This window comes from Xyrauchen texanus, chromosome 1 (assembly GCF_025860055.1).
Source record: "Xyrauchen texanus isolate HMW12.3.18 chromosome 1, RBS_HiC_50CHRs, whole genome shotgun sequence".
Taxonomy (NCBI): Eukaryota; Metazoa; Chordata; class Actinopteri; order Cypriniformes; family Catostomidae; genus Xyrauchen; species Xyrauchen texanus.
Window position 1 is genome coordinate 61,107,022 of NC_068276.1, and position 19,459 is coordinate 61,126,480.

Below are 19,459 nucleotides of genomic sequence, written 5' to 3' on the forward strand. Positions count from 1 at the left end.
CAGCTACTGGAATCTTCTAAAAGAACCAGACCAATTTAACTGTTACACTTGTGTAAGATCACCATGCAACAACTGCTTTATGCAGCACAATGAGCTAGCAGCTAACAGCTAGCGGTCGTGTTATTGTTTTGGTCAGTTTGTGTCGTGTTTAAGATGATGTCACGGCAGTAGAGGCGGTGTAACTATGACGATCAGCCTACAATCCCACCCACGTTGAGGCGGCACTAAACTGCAGTGGAAATGCAAGCTCAGAAAAGTAAAGCGAGTTGAATTGTGCCATCAGACAGGCAGTTTTCTAGAAATGTCTGATTTTTTTAAATATTTATCAGCATATCGGTGCACATGTAAAGGCACTCATTAATGATCTTGGTGTATGATGGTGTAGACACATTGATCCGAAAATAAATAAAATAAAACAAATTTGGTTTGGAAAATAAAATAAGACACTATCGTGCATTATTACTGCCTCCAAACTCTGCCTGTGTTTTCATTGGCTTACACAGACATCACGGGCGCCAAAGAACGAAATGGCTTCTCGAGCATGCATGCCAAATTTTATGTCAATTTGTCGAGCAATTCATGAGATCATTTTCCAATGTTTTAATTAAAAGCCCAACAAAGTGGAAAATTCAAAGCATTAGAGCAAATAAGAAGAGGGATTTGTGTAAGATAATTTACGTCTGTGCCTCAAACAGGTGTGCAGTGCCAAGCTTCCATATTTCAAAAGTGTATATACCCATTGCCAACCACACCAAAACATCCATCCCATAAATCACAGTAAATTACGGAGTCAATGTTATAGCTATTTTAAACAAAGAAAGAGGAGGTGAATTAGAAGCAGTAAAGAAAGCAATACATTTTGCTTTCGATTCTTTATTTTACAATATGTTGCATTATTTTGTGAATATGATCTACTGGCATAAAGATATCTTCTAACAAAACAGCAGAAAATGCACTGTTGCCATGGTTTTGATTTTTTACCCCACAAGCGGCTTTTAATAGCTCGTCCTCAATAGCACTGCTTGACTACATGTCAAAATAACGAAAAGCTTGTTGAAGTGAGCTGACAGAAGACGGTATGGGATAAAAAAAAAGAACTACAGATTTACAATGAACACAAACTGCCTGTGATATACATGTCTGCCATACATTGAGTACTGACGTTGAGGAAGCAGGAACAGCTCAACATTGATAAACATAATGACTTGAGTCGGACTGATCGTACTTACAAGAGGAGTGCACGTGACCTCCACCAAAATGTTGTATTTACCAGTAAAGGCATAATAAGTTGTAATTGTGTATGTTGACTGATTTAGTCTGTATGCATTTTGTGAGCTCGTTCATGGAAAATAACGAATATTTTGCACATTTATCCGGTCTATGAAGCGAAAATAGCTTTCTTGTGTATTCCATGGCAAATTACCCATTTTCAGAAACTTCGCCGGATTAAATATTTGATCTTGTTAATACGTTTCTGAAGAAAGGTAAACATAAATTATGATGAAAGCCAAAATAATGTACTATATTTCTCAGGAGCATCTTAAGACATGATACAATCTAAATAACTACATTTAATTTCTGGATGGAGCCACATTGAGAACCCCATATCTCTGGGATGTAATCATATAGGGCCTTAAAAATGAAGATTCCAAGAGGTACGTTTGTTCTGAACCGGAATCTACAAGGATCCATCCATCCATCTTCAACCGCTTATCTGAAGTCGGGTCGCGGGGGCAGCTGCTCCAGTAGGGGGCTCCAAACTTCCCTATCCCGAGCCACATTAACCAGCTCTGACTGGGGGACCCCGAGGCGTTCCCAGGCCAGTGTGGAGATGTCATCTCTCCACCTAATCCTGGGTCTTCCGAGGCCTCCTCCCAGCTGGACGTGCCTGAAACACCTCCCTAGGGAGGCGGCCAGGGGGCATCCTGACCAGATGCCCAAACCACCTCAACTGACTCCTTTCGATGCAAAGGAGCAGCGGCTCTACTCCGAGCTCCTCACGGATGACTGAGTTCCTCACCCTATCTCTAAGGGAGGAGCCCGCCACCCTTCTGAGGAAGCCCATTTCGGCCGCTTGTACTCGTGACCTAGATCTTTCGGTCATGACCCAGCCTTCATGAACATAGGTGAGGGTAGGAACAAAAATTTACCGGTAGATCGAGAGCTTTGCCTTCCGGCTCTGCTACAAGGATATTAAGATTAATTTAATAATTCTGGAGTTATAGACACCTCAACTTTGGAAAAACAACAAAAAAGTGTGCACCCCCCGTTTTGGATTCACAGCATTGGCATATAATGCAACATGGGGTTTTGAAGTCAACCCTTCCAATCTCTGTGTGAAAATAAAATGGTAACACTGCCACCTTTCTAAGGTTATTTTTTTGACCTGTAGTTTCGCTCCAAAATCATAGGGGAAAATTGCCTTGACCTCAGTCTACAAAATAATGGATTACTTCATCAATTATGCATTTCTTTTACCAGGAAGACTAAAATTGCCCAACGGGTCCATTCCAGTTCAACCAAAGTCACTTGAACTTCTAAATTAAGACGTCCAAACTCTTGAGTAGAAAGTCACCAGGAGGACCTGAAGCCCGCATGAATCACTTGAAGCGTCAGTGACACTTAACTTGATCAGTCCCCCATAAGACAGAAGGACAGAAGCAGTGGGGTAAGAGAAGAGGTAAAAACAGGGAGTCAAGGGCCAAAGAGAAGCTAAAATAGATCAGAACACTTGATGAGGGTGATATTTTGAGCCTCGCGCGATATGCATAAAGGCTGATATGTAGCATAAAGAAAATGGAAAGACAGAAGAGGAGGACAGACAAAGTTAAACACCTGCTTTAACAGTACTTCTCAGCTGGTCTGTTCTGAAAAAAACAAAGAAAAATAGGGATGGGTAATCATATAAATTTTCCGATTAATTACACTCTTCATCTCATTGATCAGATCTTGCTTCTTAAATTCCTAAAAGTGATCTTTATCTCTATGAGCAACCCTCTACAATGAAAGTAAATCATTTGCATATAAGACAAAATTTTGCATGTGACTACAAATGTCTATGATTGGCCACTGGCTGGTACATGTTAAGAATTCAATCACCAGTAATTGAGTAATGCATTGGTGAAGAAGTTGAGCAACTCTGAGTAACTCTGAAGTTGAGTAACAGTTTAGTTTGACTTCAATTTTGTGTCCAAAGACAAGATCCACACAATCCATTTGTCATTGCATAATGCTGGTTTTTAACACCCTTTCTGTTCTTTACAGTCGGTTATTTATCAAAAACCACAAAAACAGAAACATTTAATTCAAATCACACATAGCACGGATGGGGTAAAGAAGCTGTGCAACTTAACTCTCGTTAATATGCGCTCAAACAAAAACACGCTCGCTGATCTGCTACTATTCTTAAAGAGACAGTACCATTTTAGCACTATATCAGTGTAAATACTTGAGAATATTATAAACTATGTGCAAGCGGCCCTGGTCGCCCCGCTCTGAACATGATTCCAAACAACGTGGGAGGCGGGTGCGCTAACAAGTTGGCTAAAGTCACCAGCCTCTAATGTCAGTCGCTAGTGCACCTCTTGAGGTCAGGAGAGTGAGGTTTACAGCTATCTACCAGCTGGCTCCCATTATACTCACCCCCCTAAACCTCATTCCCATCCGGGTCACGGCACCATTGTAACCGGCCCTGGTTGCCCCGCTCCAAACAGGACTCGAACCGGCGTGGGAGGTGGGTGCACTAACAAGGAGGCTAAAGGCTACAGACTCTAGCGTCAGTCGCCAGTACACATCTTGAGGTCAGGAGAGTGAGGTTTACAGCCATCTACCAGCTGGCTCCCATTACACTCACCCTCCTAAACCTCACTCCCATAATGTACCATGTTGGAAGGTCCCATGTATAATTTACAGCATTAGCTGAAAGCCAATTTCTTTCATGTGCAAGCAAAATGAACATTTGAACTGAAATATGACTTGGAATCACATTGAAATCGTAATCAAATCATATCGAGAGCTTGTGAAACAGAACCATATCAAAAACTTGTTAATCATAATTTAATTGAATCTGGAAATCGGTATCAACACCCAGCCAAAAAACAAGGCTAAATGCAAATAATGAAATGCAACTAAACATATAAATTGTGTATAGTTAGGATTGAAAAAAAGTTGAAAAGTTGACTTATCAACTTTTACGCCAAATTTGTGCACCCCTCAATGGTATTTTGTCCCAGATTCATCTGTTACTTGGTAGAAGTTCACCAAATTGGACAGACATAAACATAGGCAGGTTGCAAGGCATGGCCTCATCCTCACAAACCACGGACAAAACTACACAAGGTAAAAGAAAATCAGGACTTCTTTAAATGAGAGTCAACATGGTTTGTGCCGCCCACAATGTGTTCATAACTGTGCATATTGCTGGGCCTATGCAGTTCATGGTAATAATACATTTCAATGTTTGATTTTAATGACATTAGCATGCTAAATAATTTCTGTGTTGGGTCGCCATTTGTTATCCAATGTAAAATCTGGTTTCTAAAGCAAAACCAATCAAAAAAGTCTGCTTGAACTTCATTTCAATATAAAAAAAGCGAGTATTGACGCTGACTATCACCCCTGGAGTCACAAGCTCGAATTCAGGGTGTGCTGAGTGACTCCAGCCAGGTCTAAGCAACCAAATTGGCCCGGTTGATAGGGAGGGTAGAGTTACATGGGGTAATCTCCTTGTGGTCACAGAGAGTAGCATGAGCGGATAAGATTCGTGGATTGACGGTCTCAGAAGCGGAGGCAACTGAGACTCATCCTCCGCCACCCGGATTGAGGCGAGTAACCGCGCCACCATGAGGACCTACTAAGAAGTGGGAATTGGGCATTCCAAATTGGGAGAAAAGGGGATAACAAAATAAATAAATAAGTCTTTGGAAGCATTTAAAGGAATCTAAGCTGTTTGAACATAAAAAAACACAAAAAGACAAACAGGAAATATTACTCCCCTTCCAAACTACACTTAAAACAAGCCCTCTTTAATTAGATGCACACCACCAAATTTCAAGTTGTTCTCCTCACTGATTGTGACAATAACCAAAGGGGAACTCTACACAGAGTCAAAAGCTATTATTTACATACATCCTATACCGCTTAAGAGAGAGAGGCCGGCTTGTTTGGACATTTTGTCCCGCACACTAAAGGAACACTCAAGTTCTCCAACTTCATTAGCGAGAGGAGCTTTTAACTTGCATACTGCTACATAAAGCCTTGCGTTGTTGGCCCATTGGATTGCCATATTGTCTCTTTAATGGAGCTTGATGCCGAGGCCTCTTGGATGGTTAAGGGTATGCAGACATGGCGGTGTGAATGTGTGTTGGGGGTTGGAGAAGGGGTTTTTCGGAAAAGAGCGACCATAGAACGTGACATGGATTTCTAGGCCAAGGACACAGAAAGCCTTTGACGGAGAGAAAGAAAGACAGAGACAGCCTGGGAAACAGAAGTGTGAGTTCATTAGACACAATGCAGCCAGTAAATAAAATTACTTACTCCTCCATTCTACAGCGGTTCTGGATTCAGAGCGCCTTCTGTAAACACACAGAACGGCAGCTCTTGAAAACACACTGCTAATGGATACAAACGATTACTATTATGAGGGTCATTTGTGATCACATATGCTAAATGCCTTCAACGCTAAAGCACATTTTTCACAACATCTGAATCTCACAAAACAAAGATATATGTCATCAACATAAATATATGTACAGTATGTGTATTTGAGTATGTGTGTATTACACACTGTGTGTGTATATATATATATATATATATATATACACACACACACACACACACACACACACACACACACACACATACTGGTGGCCAAAAGTTTGGAACAATGTACAGATTTTGCTCTTATGGAAAGATACTTTTTTTGATCACAATGTATATCAGGACATTAATAACATGAGAAATTACTATTCAAATCCTCCATGTGCAGCAATGACAGCTTTGCAGATGCTTGTTATTCTAGCGGTCAGTTTATCCAGATACTCCAGTAACCTTTCACCCCACACTTCCTGTAGCACTTGCCATAGATGTGTCTGTCTTGTTGGGCACATCTCACGCACCTTATGGGGCTTTTCCACTGCACGGTACAACTCGACTCTACTCTTTTTGGGTGTTTTCCACTATGGATAGTACCTGATACTTTTTTTAGTACCACCTCGGTCGAGGTTCCAAGGAATTCGAGCCGATACTAAATGTGACGTCAAAATCCTGCAGATCACTGATTGGTCTGAGAGAATCGTCACTACTACAGTCACTGAATTTGCGACACGTGACATCAACCTGCTAGTTTTAAAGTTAGCAACAGCGATAGCAGTATCATTTGTTCATGCAACTTTTGAATTGTGAAAAGAAATGGCTGTGCGCAAAACCACGCCATGTTCCAAAAACAAGGTGCAGACCGGTCCACTCGTTAGCGATGAGCGAAACGAAAATAACTTTCAGGAAGTGTCTCAGCTTTTGGCCGCACACGGCTAACACCGGACCTACCAACAGTGTAGGGAAAAGTTAAAAAAAAAACGTAAAAGTGACTACAGAACCATCAAGGAAAAGTGGAAGTGGTTTGACCAAATGGACGCTATCTAGACCGGCGAGCAATGGGAGGGAGAGCGACCTGGACTGGTGTCGATCCACGATGGAGGATGGTACGTTTTGTTACGTTAACTCTATACTCCTGAAAGCTTCACTTTATTTAGTTGAGCTGCTACTGGAAGATTGCTTCTGAAACAATCAGGCCAATTTAACTGTTACACTTGTGTAAAATCACCATGCAACAACTGCTGTATGCAGCACAATGAGCTAGTAGCTAACAGCTAGCGGTTGTGTTATTGTTTTGGTAAGTTTGTGTCGCGTTTAAGATGATGTCACGGCAGTAGAGGCGGTGCAACTATGACGATCAGCCTATAATCCCACCCATGTTGAGGCGGCACTAAACTGCAGTGGAAATGCAAGCTCAGAAAGGTGAAGCAAGTAGAGTCGAGGTGAGTCGAACCGTAACGTGCAGTGGAAAAGTGCAATAACAGTCTAGCTGATCCCACAAAAGCTCAATGGAGTTAAGATCCATAACACTCTTTTCCAATTATCTGTTGTCCAATGTCTACACCGATCAGCCACAACAGAACCACGCAATTCCTATTATTCACAAAGAAGATTCTCATAATGGTAATACAATATTTTTTTCATTGAAGACCAACATAAATGGGTGTTTAAGCAGTACAACAAACACTGCATCATTTTTAAATGTACACAACAGGCCTAAAACATAATTCATATACTTGAGAATGTCACAATTTTCCATTACAGTAATGACAATTTGGTAAATTAGAAACACAAGGCACAAAAACAGTAATTTTAGGATTCTGGACAGTATGTGTGACATTCACCCATTTTTGGACAACCTTAAATTGTAATATTTGCCTAACGCAGTAACTCAAATGAAAAATGTTTGAAAAGGGAAACTAGGAAAGACCTCCGCCTATCCTGCTGCCAGCTAAAGTACTCGCAAATGTCCTGAAATCATGTGTATTCTGTGCCTGCTTTTATTATGCATGTGGCTGACAAATCCACATCTAAATAGATATTTTGAACTACCACAGTAAAATTGCTGCTTTGCTTCCAGCAGTGCTCCATTTGTGCCAGAACAAGCCAGATCTGGATCAGGCACCTCTGGAATTAGATCCAGAATATATTTCAGTGGATCCACCACCTCAATCGCCTTTGCAAGAACATTTCGGCAAGAAAACCCACTGGCAACCATGAGGAGGAGCCCAGAGCTAATGACCGCCAAGCTCCTGCGGTGAGGTGCAAAACCCTGGGAGGGGGGCCAAGACTAGTTATTTTTATTACTGGTGGATTAGTCCATCACTGGTCAGACTTTCAGCACAGACCTAACTGTTTGGGGATGGTGGTGGCGTAGTGGGGGATTATTTTTATTAAAACGAACAGATTTACACTTCTCTTTTTGTTATATGAAGGTCTCGTTAAAACTAACTTGGAAACATTATTCCAGGCCTTCATTCGTTTTTGCTATTACTATAACTTCAAATGCCTTCATGTATAGATTTGACTGTTTTAAGTCCCAGACCCAGACTTGGTCCGGACCAAAAAAGAAAATGATACATTTAGTCCTGGTTCGCCTGGCGTTCACACTGGCATTTTTTAACACCGAACCTAACGATACAAAACCAAAGGCATCAGGGAAAAGTCACAACCTGATTGACAGCTTTTATTTACATTTATGCATTTGGCAGATGCTTTAATCCAAAGCGACTTACAGTGCACTTATTACAGGGACAATCCCACTGGAGCAACCTGGAGTTAAGTGCCTTACTCAAGGACACAATGGTGGTGGCTGTGGGGTTCGAACCAGCGTTCTTCTGATCACCAGATTACCAGTTATGTGCTTAGACCACTACACCACCACCACTTTTATGGCGTATATTTGTTGACGATACTTGCCGATCATCCAAAACAATGCTGGCTGCTGGGCGAAATGCGCTAGTTATATATATATATATATGTACATATGGTGGTATGTTTACTAGCTGAGAACACATGAAGAGCCAATAAAATGTTTAAAGGAGTGAAATCAGCGCCAGGAATTCCTCCGTTGCACACACAAACGAAGATACGCCTGTCCCGAACTGTAATGGGCAACATAGCTCCTATGATGAGAAAAAACAGTTATGCTTGAGGTCAGTATTAGGCAAATTACTTCCTGTATTTGGTCCGTTTAGGCGTCTTTGGCCCATGCTGCGTTCATATATCAATCGAACCGTACCAGAGTTTGTTTGGATGCGGACCGAGACCCACTTTTCAGGCGGTCTCGGCCCGCTTGTTTGATACGCACCAAGGTTCGGGTGACTGCGTTCACACTTCTTCAAATGAGCCGCACTAAGAGAGCTCATTTTAATCGAACAAACCTGCCAAGTGTGAACACACCCTACAACTATGAAAATAGTGACTCTACAGTTACCATTTTGGCCCCTAATCAAATAATGAGTAAAAATTAAGATAGGTTAAAAAAAAAGAAATCACGGCTGTAATCACGTATTAATCACACTGAAAATGCAAAGTCAAGTAAAGTGCTGCATTGGTGGATATAGCATTCCCTGCAGTGTTTTTTGTTGTATACCGTACAGATACCGCTAGGCAGATGTAGAAGGTCAACTTACTTATTTGAACAGTTTGTACCTTCTATCATTGGTATAGATATTGGTATGTGACAAAGTCTCACGATGATGCCACCTTCAAATCTGCATATCGAAAGGAAGTGAATCATCTTTAGTCATGGTGTGGAACCAACTATTGGGAGTTAAACACCATCCCAACCCCTCCAAAAACAAATTATAAATGCCAGTTGAATTTAGGAAGAATCCCTTCGTGGTCATTCCTTTAGAAATACATAATTATACTGTCAGCAGTTCATGAGTCCTTCAAATTCCTATCTTTATTATCCATGAGGAAATGACATGGAGCAAGAATAGCACAACAATTATCAAGACAACACATCCACTTTTATTCCCTTTAGCACAAATCATGAGTAAAACATCAGATTATCTGTTCATGAATACTTACTTCTACCTCAATTACACCCTGTACCTCAATGATACCTCATAACTACATTTTAACGTTTGCATTTATAACCAACTTCATTTACAAGCTTGTTCCAGTGTGGTCAAATTGTGCAGTTGCTCAACTGATAGCGTTTTGCACTTGTGATGCAAAGGACCGGGACACGAGTCCTGAGAGTCGACTCTTTAGCCGAAAGTGTTATAGAAGCACAACAAAATGACGTGGCTGTGTTTTTCACCTCACATTTGATTTTCTGACACTATTAGTTAGGTCTAGGTTTAAGGTCGGTTTTGTTGATTTAAAACTCGATCGAGTATCTGTTTGGCAGAACATTTAACTCCCTTTTAGCGCCACACCTTGGACATCTGACTAAAGCACAGAAAATAAATAATAAATAAAATATAATATATAATAACCAGAAAATAAATTAATCAAATTTGGTGCATAACGCTGGATTTTTAAATATAAACAAGCCCGAAACAAACCCAAAACAAACCGGGGACTCTTATTTTTAAATGAGGGAAAAAACTAAAATCGCATAGATTTTTGAGATAACCGATAGCCCAAAAGCGCAACTATATGCACCGATTAATCGGTAAAACCGATATATCGGTCTACTTCTAGAGGGTAAACAAAATGCCGCTGCCAATTAAGACTCCGGAGTGTTGTGTCATGGAGCGCAAATCGCAGTTTTCCATTCATTTGGACCCAAATCATTATCAAAGGGCATTGATCATTTACTCAAGCATCACTGGATGATATATTGGGTGTATGTACAGTATCTTTCATATACAGTGGCCTACACAATGTATTTTCAGTTACAAGTATGTCTTTCTGTAATTTGACAGCTTCAATTAAACCTATTCTAACCTACATAAACCTATTTTGAAATTGTAAATTATAAACGTCGCCATTTCTAATCGTTCAGTTTGCTCAGTTGCACCAGTTTCATACACTAACCTGCAAACTCAACGTCACTTTGTTCATTCTTTAAGAAGTACAAAAAGAATACAGAGACAAGGCGATCTCGTCCGGTGTGCGACCGGCTTCAGTAAATGTTATATCACCCCCTTGTGGTCTCCCAAAGCTATTACTCCAGACTACATTAAACAGAAGACCAACTGACAGTGAATCGGAAAGCACACAAATTAGGCTTCTGATTTAAACGATACCGATGCCTCAAAAAGTGGCGATCAATAATCGATACATTGACATTTTATGACATCCATAACATCATTGTTTTTTTTATTTAGCTATGAATTGAGACCACAGCGATTTGTTTAAGTATAGTCAAAAGTCAGAAAGCAGAATTCACCGTGTCTAACTATCCTCCCATGCTCCATCGTTTCACACAGATCTTTTCATCTGCTAACATGAGACATGGGAGGGGAGACACTCAATTGAATTTTCTCCACAGACAATCACCTGGTTTCAGCAGCTTGGAAAAAAGTCTGAAAAAAAAAAAAAACTGTCATTGTTCTGTGAACACAAGCTATTCACACAAACCAACACCGCTGGAAAGCATCTCTTAAATTATTACGCAGCAGGACAGAACTGACATTCACTAACAGTATCTTTCTGCTATATATATATATAATGTGTAGTACAGATCTTTCATTTATCATTACATGTGGTGTGTGTGTGCGTATGTCTGTCTGTTGTTTTCCGAGTCTTCTCTTCTAGTCTTCTCATCGTCCTTCTCTATAGGACGATGTAATCTGATATCGACGATGTCTTACAAAGATCCCGATGCCGACTGTGAACAGATGATGATCGACAATATTGGGAAATGGCAAAACCGTGGATCCGGGAAGTCGCCAAAGATATTAAACAGTGGCCAGGTTGTGAAACTAGCACCCGCCAAACGCGACGTGGTTGAATCCAGTTCGCAAGTTCCTCGTCCAAATGCATTTCACGCACGGGTATCTTTGCTCATCTACCCGCAATGGGCGGACGATCTATAAGACATCTCAGAGTGACACATGACAAGAAATGCTGTTAGTCACAAAGGCATGCGCTTGAAGAAAACACTTTATAATATTTTTAAGAACAGACAACAAAAGCCGTCAATGCTTGGGTCTGATTAGCTGTTTGTCCAGAGACAGCAGCACAGGCCTCACATGTAAAGAGTTTCATTCATCTGAAAACCGTTTGGAAGAAAAATGTCGTCTATGAGAATGCTGCAAATGATCTCCGATCATCTCAGGAGGTGCTGTGAGTTTAGTTCACATTATTTCCGTGTGGTTAGCATGCATTGTGAACGCAACTCTGCATATTCAGTAATGTATATCTTTGCATTAAATAAACAAAGACGAAAGTGATTAAATCATAAAGTAATGCAAAACACGTTCACCTTGAACCTAAAATTGAGTTTTATTTCATTTTCTTTAGGCAGCATTAACCGTATTACCAAAACAAACACAAATTTGATAAGAACAAACATTTGGCAGCATTATTTTGGGAACACAAGGGAATTTATTAAGCTTATTTATTTTGATCATTATTGTCTTTACATTAATAACTGTCTTTGGTTCTTAATCTGTAGGCTATTAGTAATTTTCCACCTGTTGTCGTTGACGGATGATTGTGTGATGGCAGATGGTAGTAAATGTGTGGATTTGGGGAGGTGGTTAAATACAATTTTTGATCACTTATTGCCTTTTTCGTATAGTTTCAAGTGTCATTTGAATTTAGAAAATGTTTTTGTTTATGTTTTTTGTTTCAATATAGATGTTGACTGACATATCGGTTTTTGCCAATTAATCGGCACCGATAACAGATTTCTGGAACTCTCGGTTATCTGCAAAAATCCACACCAATAGTTTTTCCCCATTGAGTCCGGTGCTGGAGGGACTGGGAAGGGTCCGCTGTTGTTATTCGGTATGAGAGTGACCTCTAGAGGCTAAATAAAAACTATCACTTCACTGATGCCTTGTGGTGTTTGTTTTGACACGTGAGACTACACTATACCCGGAGCGCAACACTTCAGATGAGGATTTAAATCATAAAAAACGAAAATGTATTCAGTATTTTTACATTTTTATGCATTTGGCAGACGCTTTTATCCAAAGCGACTTACAGTGACAATCCCCCCGGAGCAACCTGGAGTTAAGTGTCTTACTCAAGGACACAATGGTGGTGGCTGTGGGGGTCGAACCAGCAACCTTCTGATTACCAGTTATGTGCTTTAGCACAATACACCCACCACCACCCTCAGTACACGTTGCAATATCATTATAAAGTAATTAATTTGTTGACTAGATGCTACATTAGCAGTATGTTTACCGACAAGGCTGAGAGGATGCTAACATTAAAGCTAACCTCAAGCGGTTAGAACAATGTGACAAAACCACATGCAACTCCAACCCAAACGTTTAAATATCACGATTGTTACAATCTATTTGAATTAGTATATCCAGCCGGTCACTTTTATGCATTCGTTAGCCAGGTTGACGATTTAATCAGATATCGTGTTATTTTTTAAGGCAATTTACACAAAAATATTTTTACATATCACCCTGTCCTAATGTCTAGTGGATGACCAATATTGTTTTTTCACTCCCTGATGCCGATACTGATACTTAGAGGATGCAGGATTGCCAATATAAATGCAGATATAGATAATACAATTTCAAAACCTTGAAAACAGACATTTACTACCCATTGATAAAAACTTGATAAGCAATCAGGCAACTCTCTGTGTCCGGAAGGAGAGCATGTTTCCCATGCAATAGAGAAAGACTAGTGATGGGGTCAAACTGAACTGCATAAAAGATCCTCAGGCTTTCCTCAAGAGTTCGGTTTAAAAGGCACCCTGCTTTCAAGACAAACCAAAACAGTCCTTACAAGTCAATTCTAATATCTAAAGTCTTTTTTATGCATTATTTGAGGAGCACTTGATGGTTCTTTGATCTTTGAGCTGTCTGTTGATACCTTGCAAAAAGCTGAAGTGTCTTGTCAAGCCTTTTAATATATCGTATTGTTCAATTTTGTTAAAGATCCACAAGATATCTGCCTAACCGGTCTGTATTATACACTCATCGAGCACTATATTACGTTCACCTTAACACCTACTTATTCATAGGGCTGGGTATAGACACAGATTCACAGATCACAGTCACGTGGAGTGGTGGTGGCGTAGTGGACTAAAGCACATCAGAAGGTTGCTGGTTCGATCCCCACAGCCACCACCATTGTGTCCTTGAGCAAGACACTTAACTCCAGGTTGCTCTGGGGGGATTGTCCCTGTAATAAGTCGCTTTGGATAATATTAAATGTGCTGTCGTTGTTTTTGATCAATAACTGACTGTAAAGAACAGAAAGAGTATTAAAAGAGACAGTAATCAATGACATCGATGGGTTGTGTGGATCTCGTCTTGGACACACATTACACGGAGCAACTTTTGTTCTCAACACGCAGTGAAAGGATCTCGCTGCTGAAAACTTCACGAGTAAACTACACAATCACTGATGACTGAAATGTAGAAATTTACCAGCCAGTTGCCCAATATATGCACTTTAGTCGCACAGCGTGAAATTTGGTAGCAAATGCAAGTTGATTTCCTCTTATTGTAGCAGAGGGTTGCGCATTGAGTGAAAGATCGATCTTGGGATTTAAGATTTGATATAGAGATTGTTCAAATGAAGATCACGATGCTTCGGAAAAACTATACATTTGTATCCACCCCTACTTATTAATGTGATTGTCTAATCAGCCAATCGTGTGGCAGCAGTGCATAAAATCATGCAGATACGGGTCAGGAGCTTCAGTTAATGTTCAAATTAACCATCAGAATGGAGAAATAATGAAATGGAGAAACAATTGGATGATTGTTGGCTGGTTTGAGTATTTCTGGGATTTTCACACACACCAGTTTATAGAATTTACACTGAATGGTGCCAAAAACATCCAGTGAGCGGCAGTTCTGGGGAAGGAAATGTCTTGTTGATGAGAGAGGTCAACAGAGAATGGCCAGACAGGTTGGAACTGACAGAAAGGTACAGTAACTCATTTAATGTTATGCTCACAAACACCAGGTACTGCGCAACACCATGGAAACAATTTGCTGCCTTTTCTGTGATGTTAACATTTCCATAAATAAACGTCTTAATCAAGCCGTCACTACCATGATAAAGTCACTGTAATGCACTGTCACTTCTTTTGTGCACTGTTGCGTTGCAAACATGCTTTCCGTGCGTTTATAACAACGCAAGTACGCCTTGCAATCTCAACACTGCCACAAGGGGTGCTATAGCGGACATTTGATAAATACTAAGATTAGAGTTCGACCAACAGCGGATTTTGCCGATAAGATAACTAAGGTTGTGAAAACCGATTAATCGACCGATGGGTTTTAAAACTGATTTTAAGAATTCTTAAAAAAAATTATAGTGATTTAAAATAATATATATATATATATATATATATATATATATATATATATATATATATATATTAGTCTTTCCTTACTATGAAAGGCACAGACACAGAGGTTACAAGAGTCCAAAATGAATAAATCCTGACCGGTTTATTCTTAAGCCCTTTATGACCTCGCCCAGTTAAAGGTGTAACCATACGTCACCTTCTTCAGCATAATTGGTGAAGGTTTGAGCATGCAAACGTGATCATTGTCTTTCTGCAACTGTTCTTAGTAAATTAATATAACAAAAGCCATCACATGCATGCAACATTTCTACATCCTTTGATGGAGGGACAATTCATGCACTGATAAATAACTAAAATCAGAATCTTTTTAATGTGCCAATGAAAATCCAGTTGGCCTTACTTCTACTGTGGCTGTTGATGACTGCAAGTCCCTAAGGCAAAAAGAAGCGCACACACGCATTTTATGAGTAGCTGAATAAGATTGTGACATTAGAGCTGATGCCCAGGGGGTTGGTAAGAAACTTAAGACATTGCCACAGATTTTCACACACTTTATAAAAAGCTTGAGCACTTGTATGCAGGACATTCACAAAGCTGTACAGCTGCCAGTGGCTTAAAAAAGTAGCAATGTTGAGGAAGCTTTAGCTTAAGAATACACCATATAGAGGATCATATACAAGGAGTTATGACTACGCATGAAGGACACAGGTTTTTACAAGGACTGCATCGTTCTGTAATAACATTATTGCAATGGCACACCCTGAATAAGATTGTAAACCAGTGTTTTATACTAAAACAGTCAAGGTTGTAGAAGAGTTGTTCTCAACTGGTGGTTTATGACCCATTTGGAAGAAAAGAACAATGTTAAATGGAAATAATAAATGCAACTAAACATATAATAGTGTATAGATGGGATTGGGTAATAAAATGGCTTTTCAACTTTTAAAATAGGACGAGAAAACGCTATATATCTTTTGTTGTTGATGTCAAAGACTATGCATCCAATCAAACTCTGTCTAGGAAGAAGCTAGTCAAATTAGACAGATGTCATGTCAACCTAGCGGGGCTGTATTTCCCAAAAACATCATAAGACTAAGTCTACGATCAACTTAAGCTTCCAATGCTTTTGGGAAAAGCAGCCCTGGTCGGGTTATGCGACATGCCCTCATGCTCAAGAACGACACAATTTTGGTTTCATGTTGGGTCGCCACTTGATGTCCAATGTAAAATCTGGGTTTGAAGCAAAACCAGTTGGTGTAGTATAATGACCTTTGGGACGTTCTTCTTAATGCATCCTAACTGCTCAGAGACGATTTTCAATACATGTAACCCAATTACAGTAATAGTGAAAGAGCATGAGAGTTCAATACTTTAGCGATGTTTAGGAGACACGAAACCAAACAAAGACCAGTGTCAAAGACTTCAGGATTTTGCACAAATTCCACTCAACATCTGCAGTATTTAAGGGCCATTGCTTGCTTTGTCTTATGAACTCTAGGCTTTGTCAGTTCATACCGTCACGAATGGTTAGTTCACCACTGGTTCAACTTCGGTCATAATTTACTCACAGTCCAAGGAATTTACTGCAAAAAAAGACCATGGATCACGAAAGATGAAGTTCATTTTCATTTATATGGCATCAACATTCTTCAAAAATTCTCCTTGTGCTCCATGGAGGACAGTCAAAGGGGTCTGCAGAACCCTTTAAAGGAATATCCCGGGTTCAAATCATGTTAAGCCGTATCGACAGCATTAATGGCACAATGTTGATACCAGTAAGCCTAATTTCGACTTTAAAGAAAAGGAGGGACAAAAGCAAGAATCTGGGTTTCTAGGTTTCACTTACAATGGAACTGAATGGGGCCAATCTGTAAACGTTAAAATACTAGTTGTTTAAAAAGTGCAGCAACAAGACATAAGATGTGTGTAAACATGATTTTAGTGAGATAAAATTACTTAATAACCTTTTCGGTGAAGTCATAACCAATTTTTCAACATTGTTGCCATGACGACATAACACCGCAAACCCTGTAATCCCAGCAATTTAGTAGCCTGCCACAAAAACGATGATTTAAACAACTTTACAGCTCAAATAATGACCACGTTTTACCAGAATAATGAATGCAAGTGCTTTTAGAAAATGATAAGCTTGACATTTTTGCCTTTAAACCCTCCAAAAATTGGCCCCCCATTCACTTCCACTGTAAGTGTCTCACAAGTAACCTCGATCGTTGCTTCTTTTTGTTGTTTTTTTTATTAAAGGAGGAACATATCGAAATTATCAACATTATGCCACAAATGGTGTCGATTGAGCTCATCTTGTATTGAACCCGGACAGTTCCTTTAACACACAAGTGTCCTGACAAGCCTTGCAATTTTGTTCAATTTTGTTTGTTCAAAAATGTTTGTTTGTTAAAAATAAGATTTGTTTTGAGTTTGGTTTTTTTCATATGGCCGAATGCAGAATGAAAAGAAGAGGCGGCGAAGACATTTCCAAAAGGTAATTGCTGCTTTAAACTAAACTGAGGATAGAGTATAGACATAGAGAAAGTCCCCCCAAAAAGTTTGCTGTTTATTCTATTACTTGAGCTGACCACAGAAGTTGTATTAAACCACCCAATTTGATTAAAAAAGACTTGTCCATATTAAATGATGTGTTATGAAGCATGCATCACATAAGCACTTACTCGGGGACAAATTCTCATGATTTAACAACCAAATGAGTGTTAAACATACGCATATGTTATATGGTTTGGGGGGACAACAACATGCAATGAATACCGAAAATCACTGAGCTGAACCTATACGATATACGGGCGGTGTTTTTTGTTTCCTGTCAATTCAAGGAACGATATCTAGATGACACTTTCAAGCCTGGGGAACTTGTACGTGACATGTTCACCTTTGTATAAATAAATAAATCACAGTCTCGGTTTGGTCGCCGCGAAACACGCGCGTATTTGAAGTCGCGACATTCCAATGTGTTCCAAATGCAGCGTGAGCGACGACTGCGAATTCGCAGCGGAGTTGCGAATTCGCATCAGATTCAAAATTCGCGTTCCAAAACGACTTCCACGTCTTATCTTTTGAAAATGTCTAAATGTACATTTACAAGCGGGACGAATTCAATTTAACCCGCTAGGAGAAAATATACGTCCTTAACTACTTTATTGCAGGCTACATGTAGCGACGATTAAGTAGTTTCGCGTGTCGGTAAACTATTATAAAGCAAAATGAAACAATCGCCGCCGTAACATTGCTGCAATAGCGACTCGCTATCCAGTTTTGTTTTGTTTGTGTACGCTGTAACTCTTTGAAGAGACCGCCCGTGATAGTACACTTTATTCCAGACTATTTACACATGCTGGCTTTGTACTTGCACCAGCAGCCTTTTCACAAACAACGTTTACTTCTCAATGGAAACATGCAGAACTCCATAGTATCACTTACCTTCAGCAAGCAGCATCAAAGTTAAAATACTGCCATAAAGGACAGTAGTGAGCCTCATCGCGGATGATCTTTCGCTCTTTCAGCAAACGTTTCGCTATATTTCATGCATTAAATGTCTTGAGCTCAGCGCAGTCAGAGTGTTAACTCTTTAAAAAGCATTGTTTGTCGCGTGCGTAATCCCTGTAGGCTGCGAACCCGCAACTCCAGCGAGTGCCTCGAAATGTTCCACAGTCCGCCGCTGCTGGAATGATCAAAAGGTGCATTGGGTTGTACCATATGTGTTTCAGGGGTAGTTCCCTTTCCAGTGTGACATATCTCTAGGGAAACCGCGAGGACAGACACAACGCGTCATGCCCTTGCGAGACACTTTCCCAACTTGGCGCTGAAGGTTTCCGCCGCTCTTTGCGTTGAAAAAAAGCAACACCTCCGGCGAACTTTTTTGGCGAATGCGCATTATGTGCGCATCGCTGCGAAAACTTTGAAGTGCTTTGGACCTTTTTGAATGGGAGACTTGTGCAGTGAGCCTTGCTAAATACAAAGTGTGGAGATCCAAGGCAAATAAGGAGACGTCAATAGATGCATGACTTTACTGTGAATACTGTGACGCCTGTAACTTCCCCTCAAATTACTTGTTCCTCATTTGATCTGCCCAGAATATTCTCTGTATGCAGCTAAAACTGGCCATGTGTATTCATGGGATTAAAGTAATATAAAGTTGGTTAATACTGTTTTAAAGGGGTAGTTCACTCAAAAATTAAAATTCTCTCATCATTTACTCATACCCTCATGTCATTTCTTGTGTGACTTTCTTTCTTCAGCTGAACACAAATTAAGATTTTTAGAATAATATTTCAGCTCTGTCGGTCCATACAATGCAAGTAAATGGTGACCACAATTAAGAAGGTCCACAAAATTCATGAAGGCAGCATAAATTTAGCCAAGATGGCGGCGCGGTAGCACTCAGCGGCCACTGCGGATCCAAAATGGTGCTACTTA

General features: G+C 40.0%; 1 protein-coding gene across 1 annotated transcript in view; it reads right to left on the reverse strand.

The window, feature by feature from the left end:
- LOC127644167 (low-density lipoprotein receptor-related protein 4-like) overlaps positions 1-18,623 on the reverse strand; it is a 115,570-nt gene extending 96,947 nt beyond the window's left edge. The window contains exon 1 of the mRNA XM_052127210.1: positions 18,464-18,623. Within this exon, the coding sequence (XP_051983170.1) occupies positions 18,464-18,521 (58 nt within the window). The 5' untranslated portion in view covers positions 18,522-18,623. The remainder of the gene's footprint in view (positions 1-18,463) is intronic.
- Between the last annotated feature and the right edge of the window lie 836 nt (positions 18,624-19,459).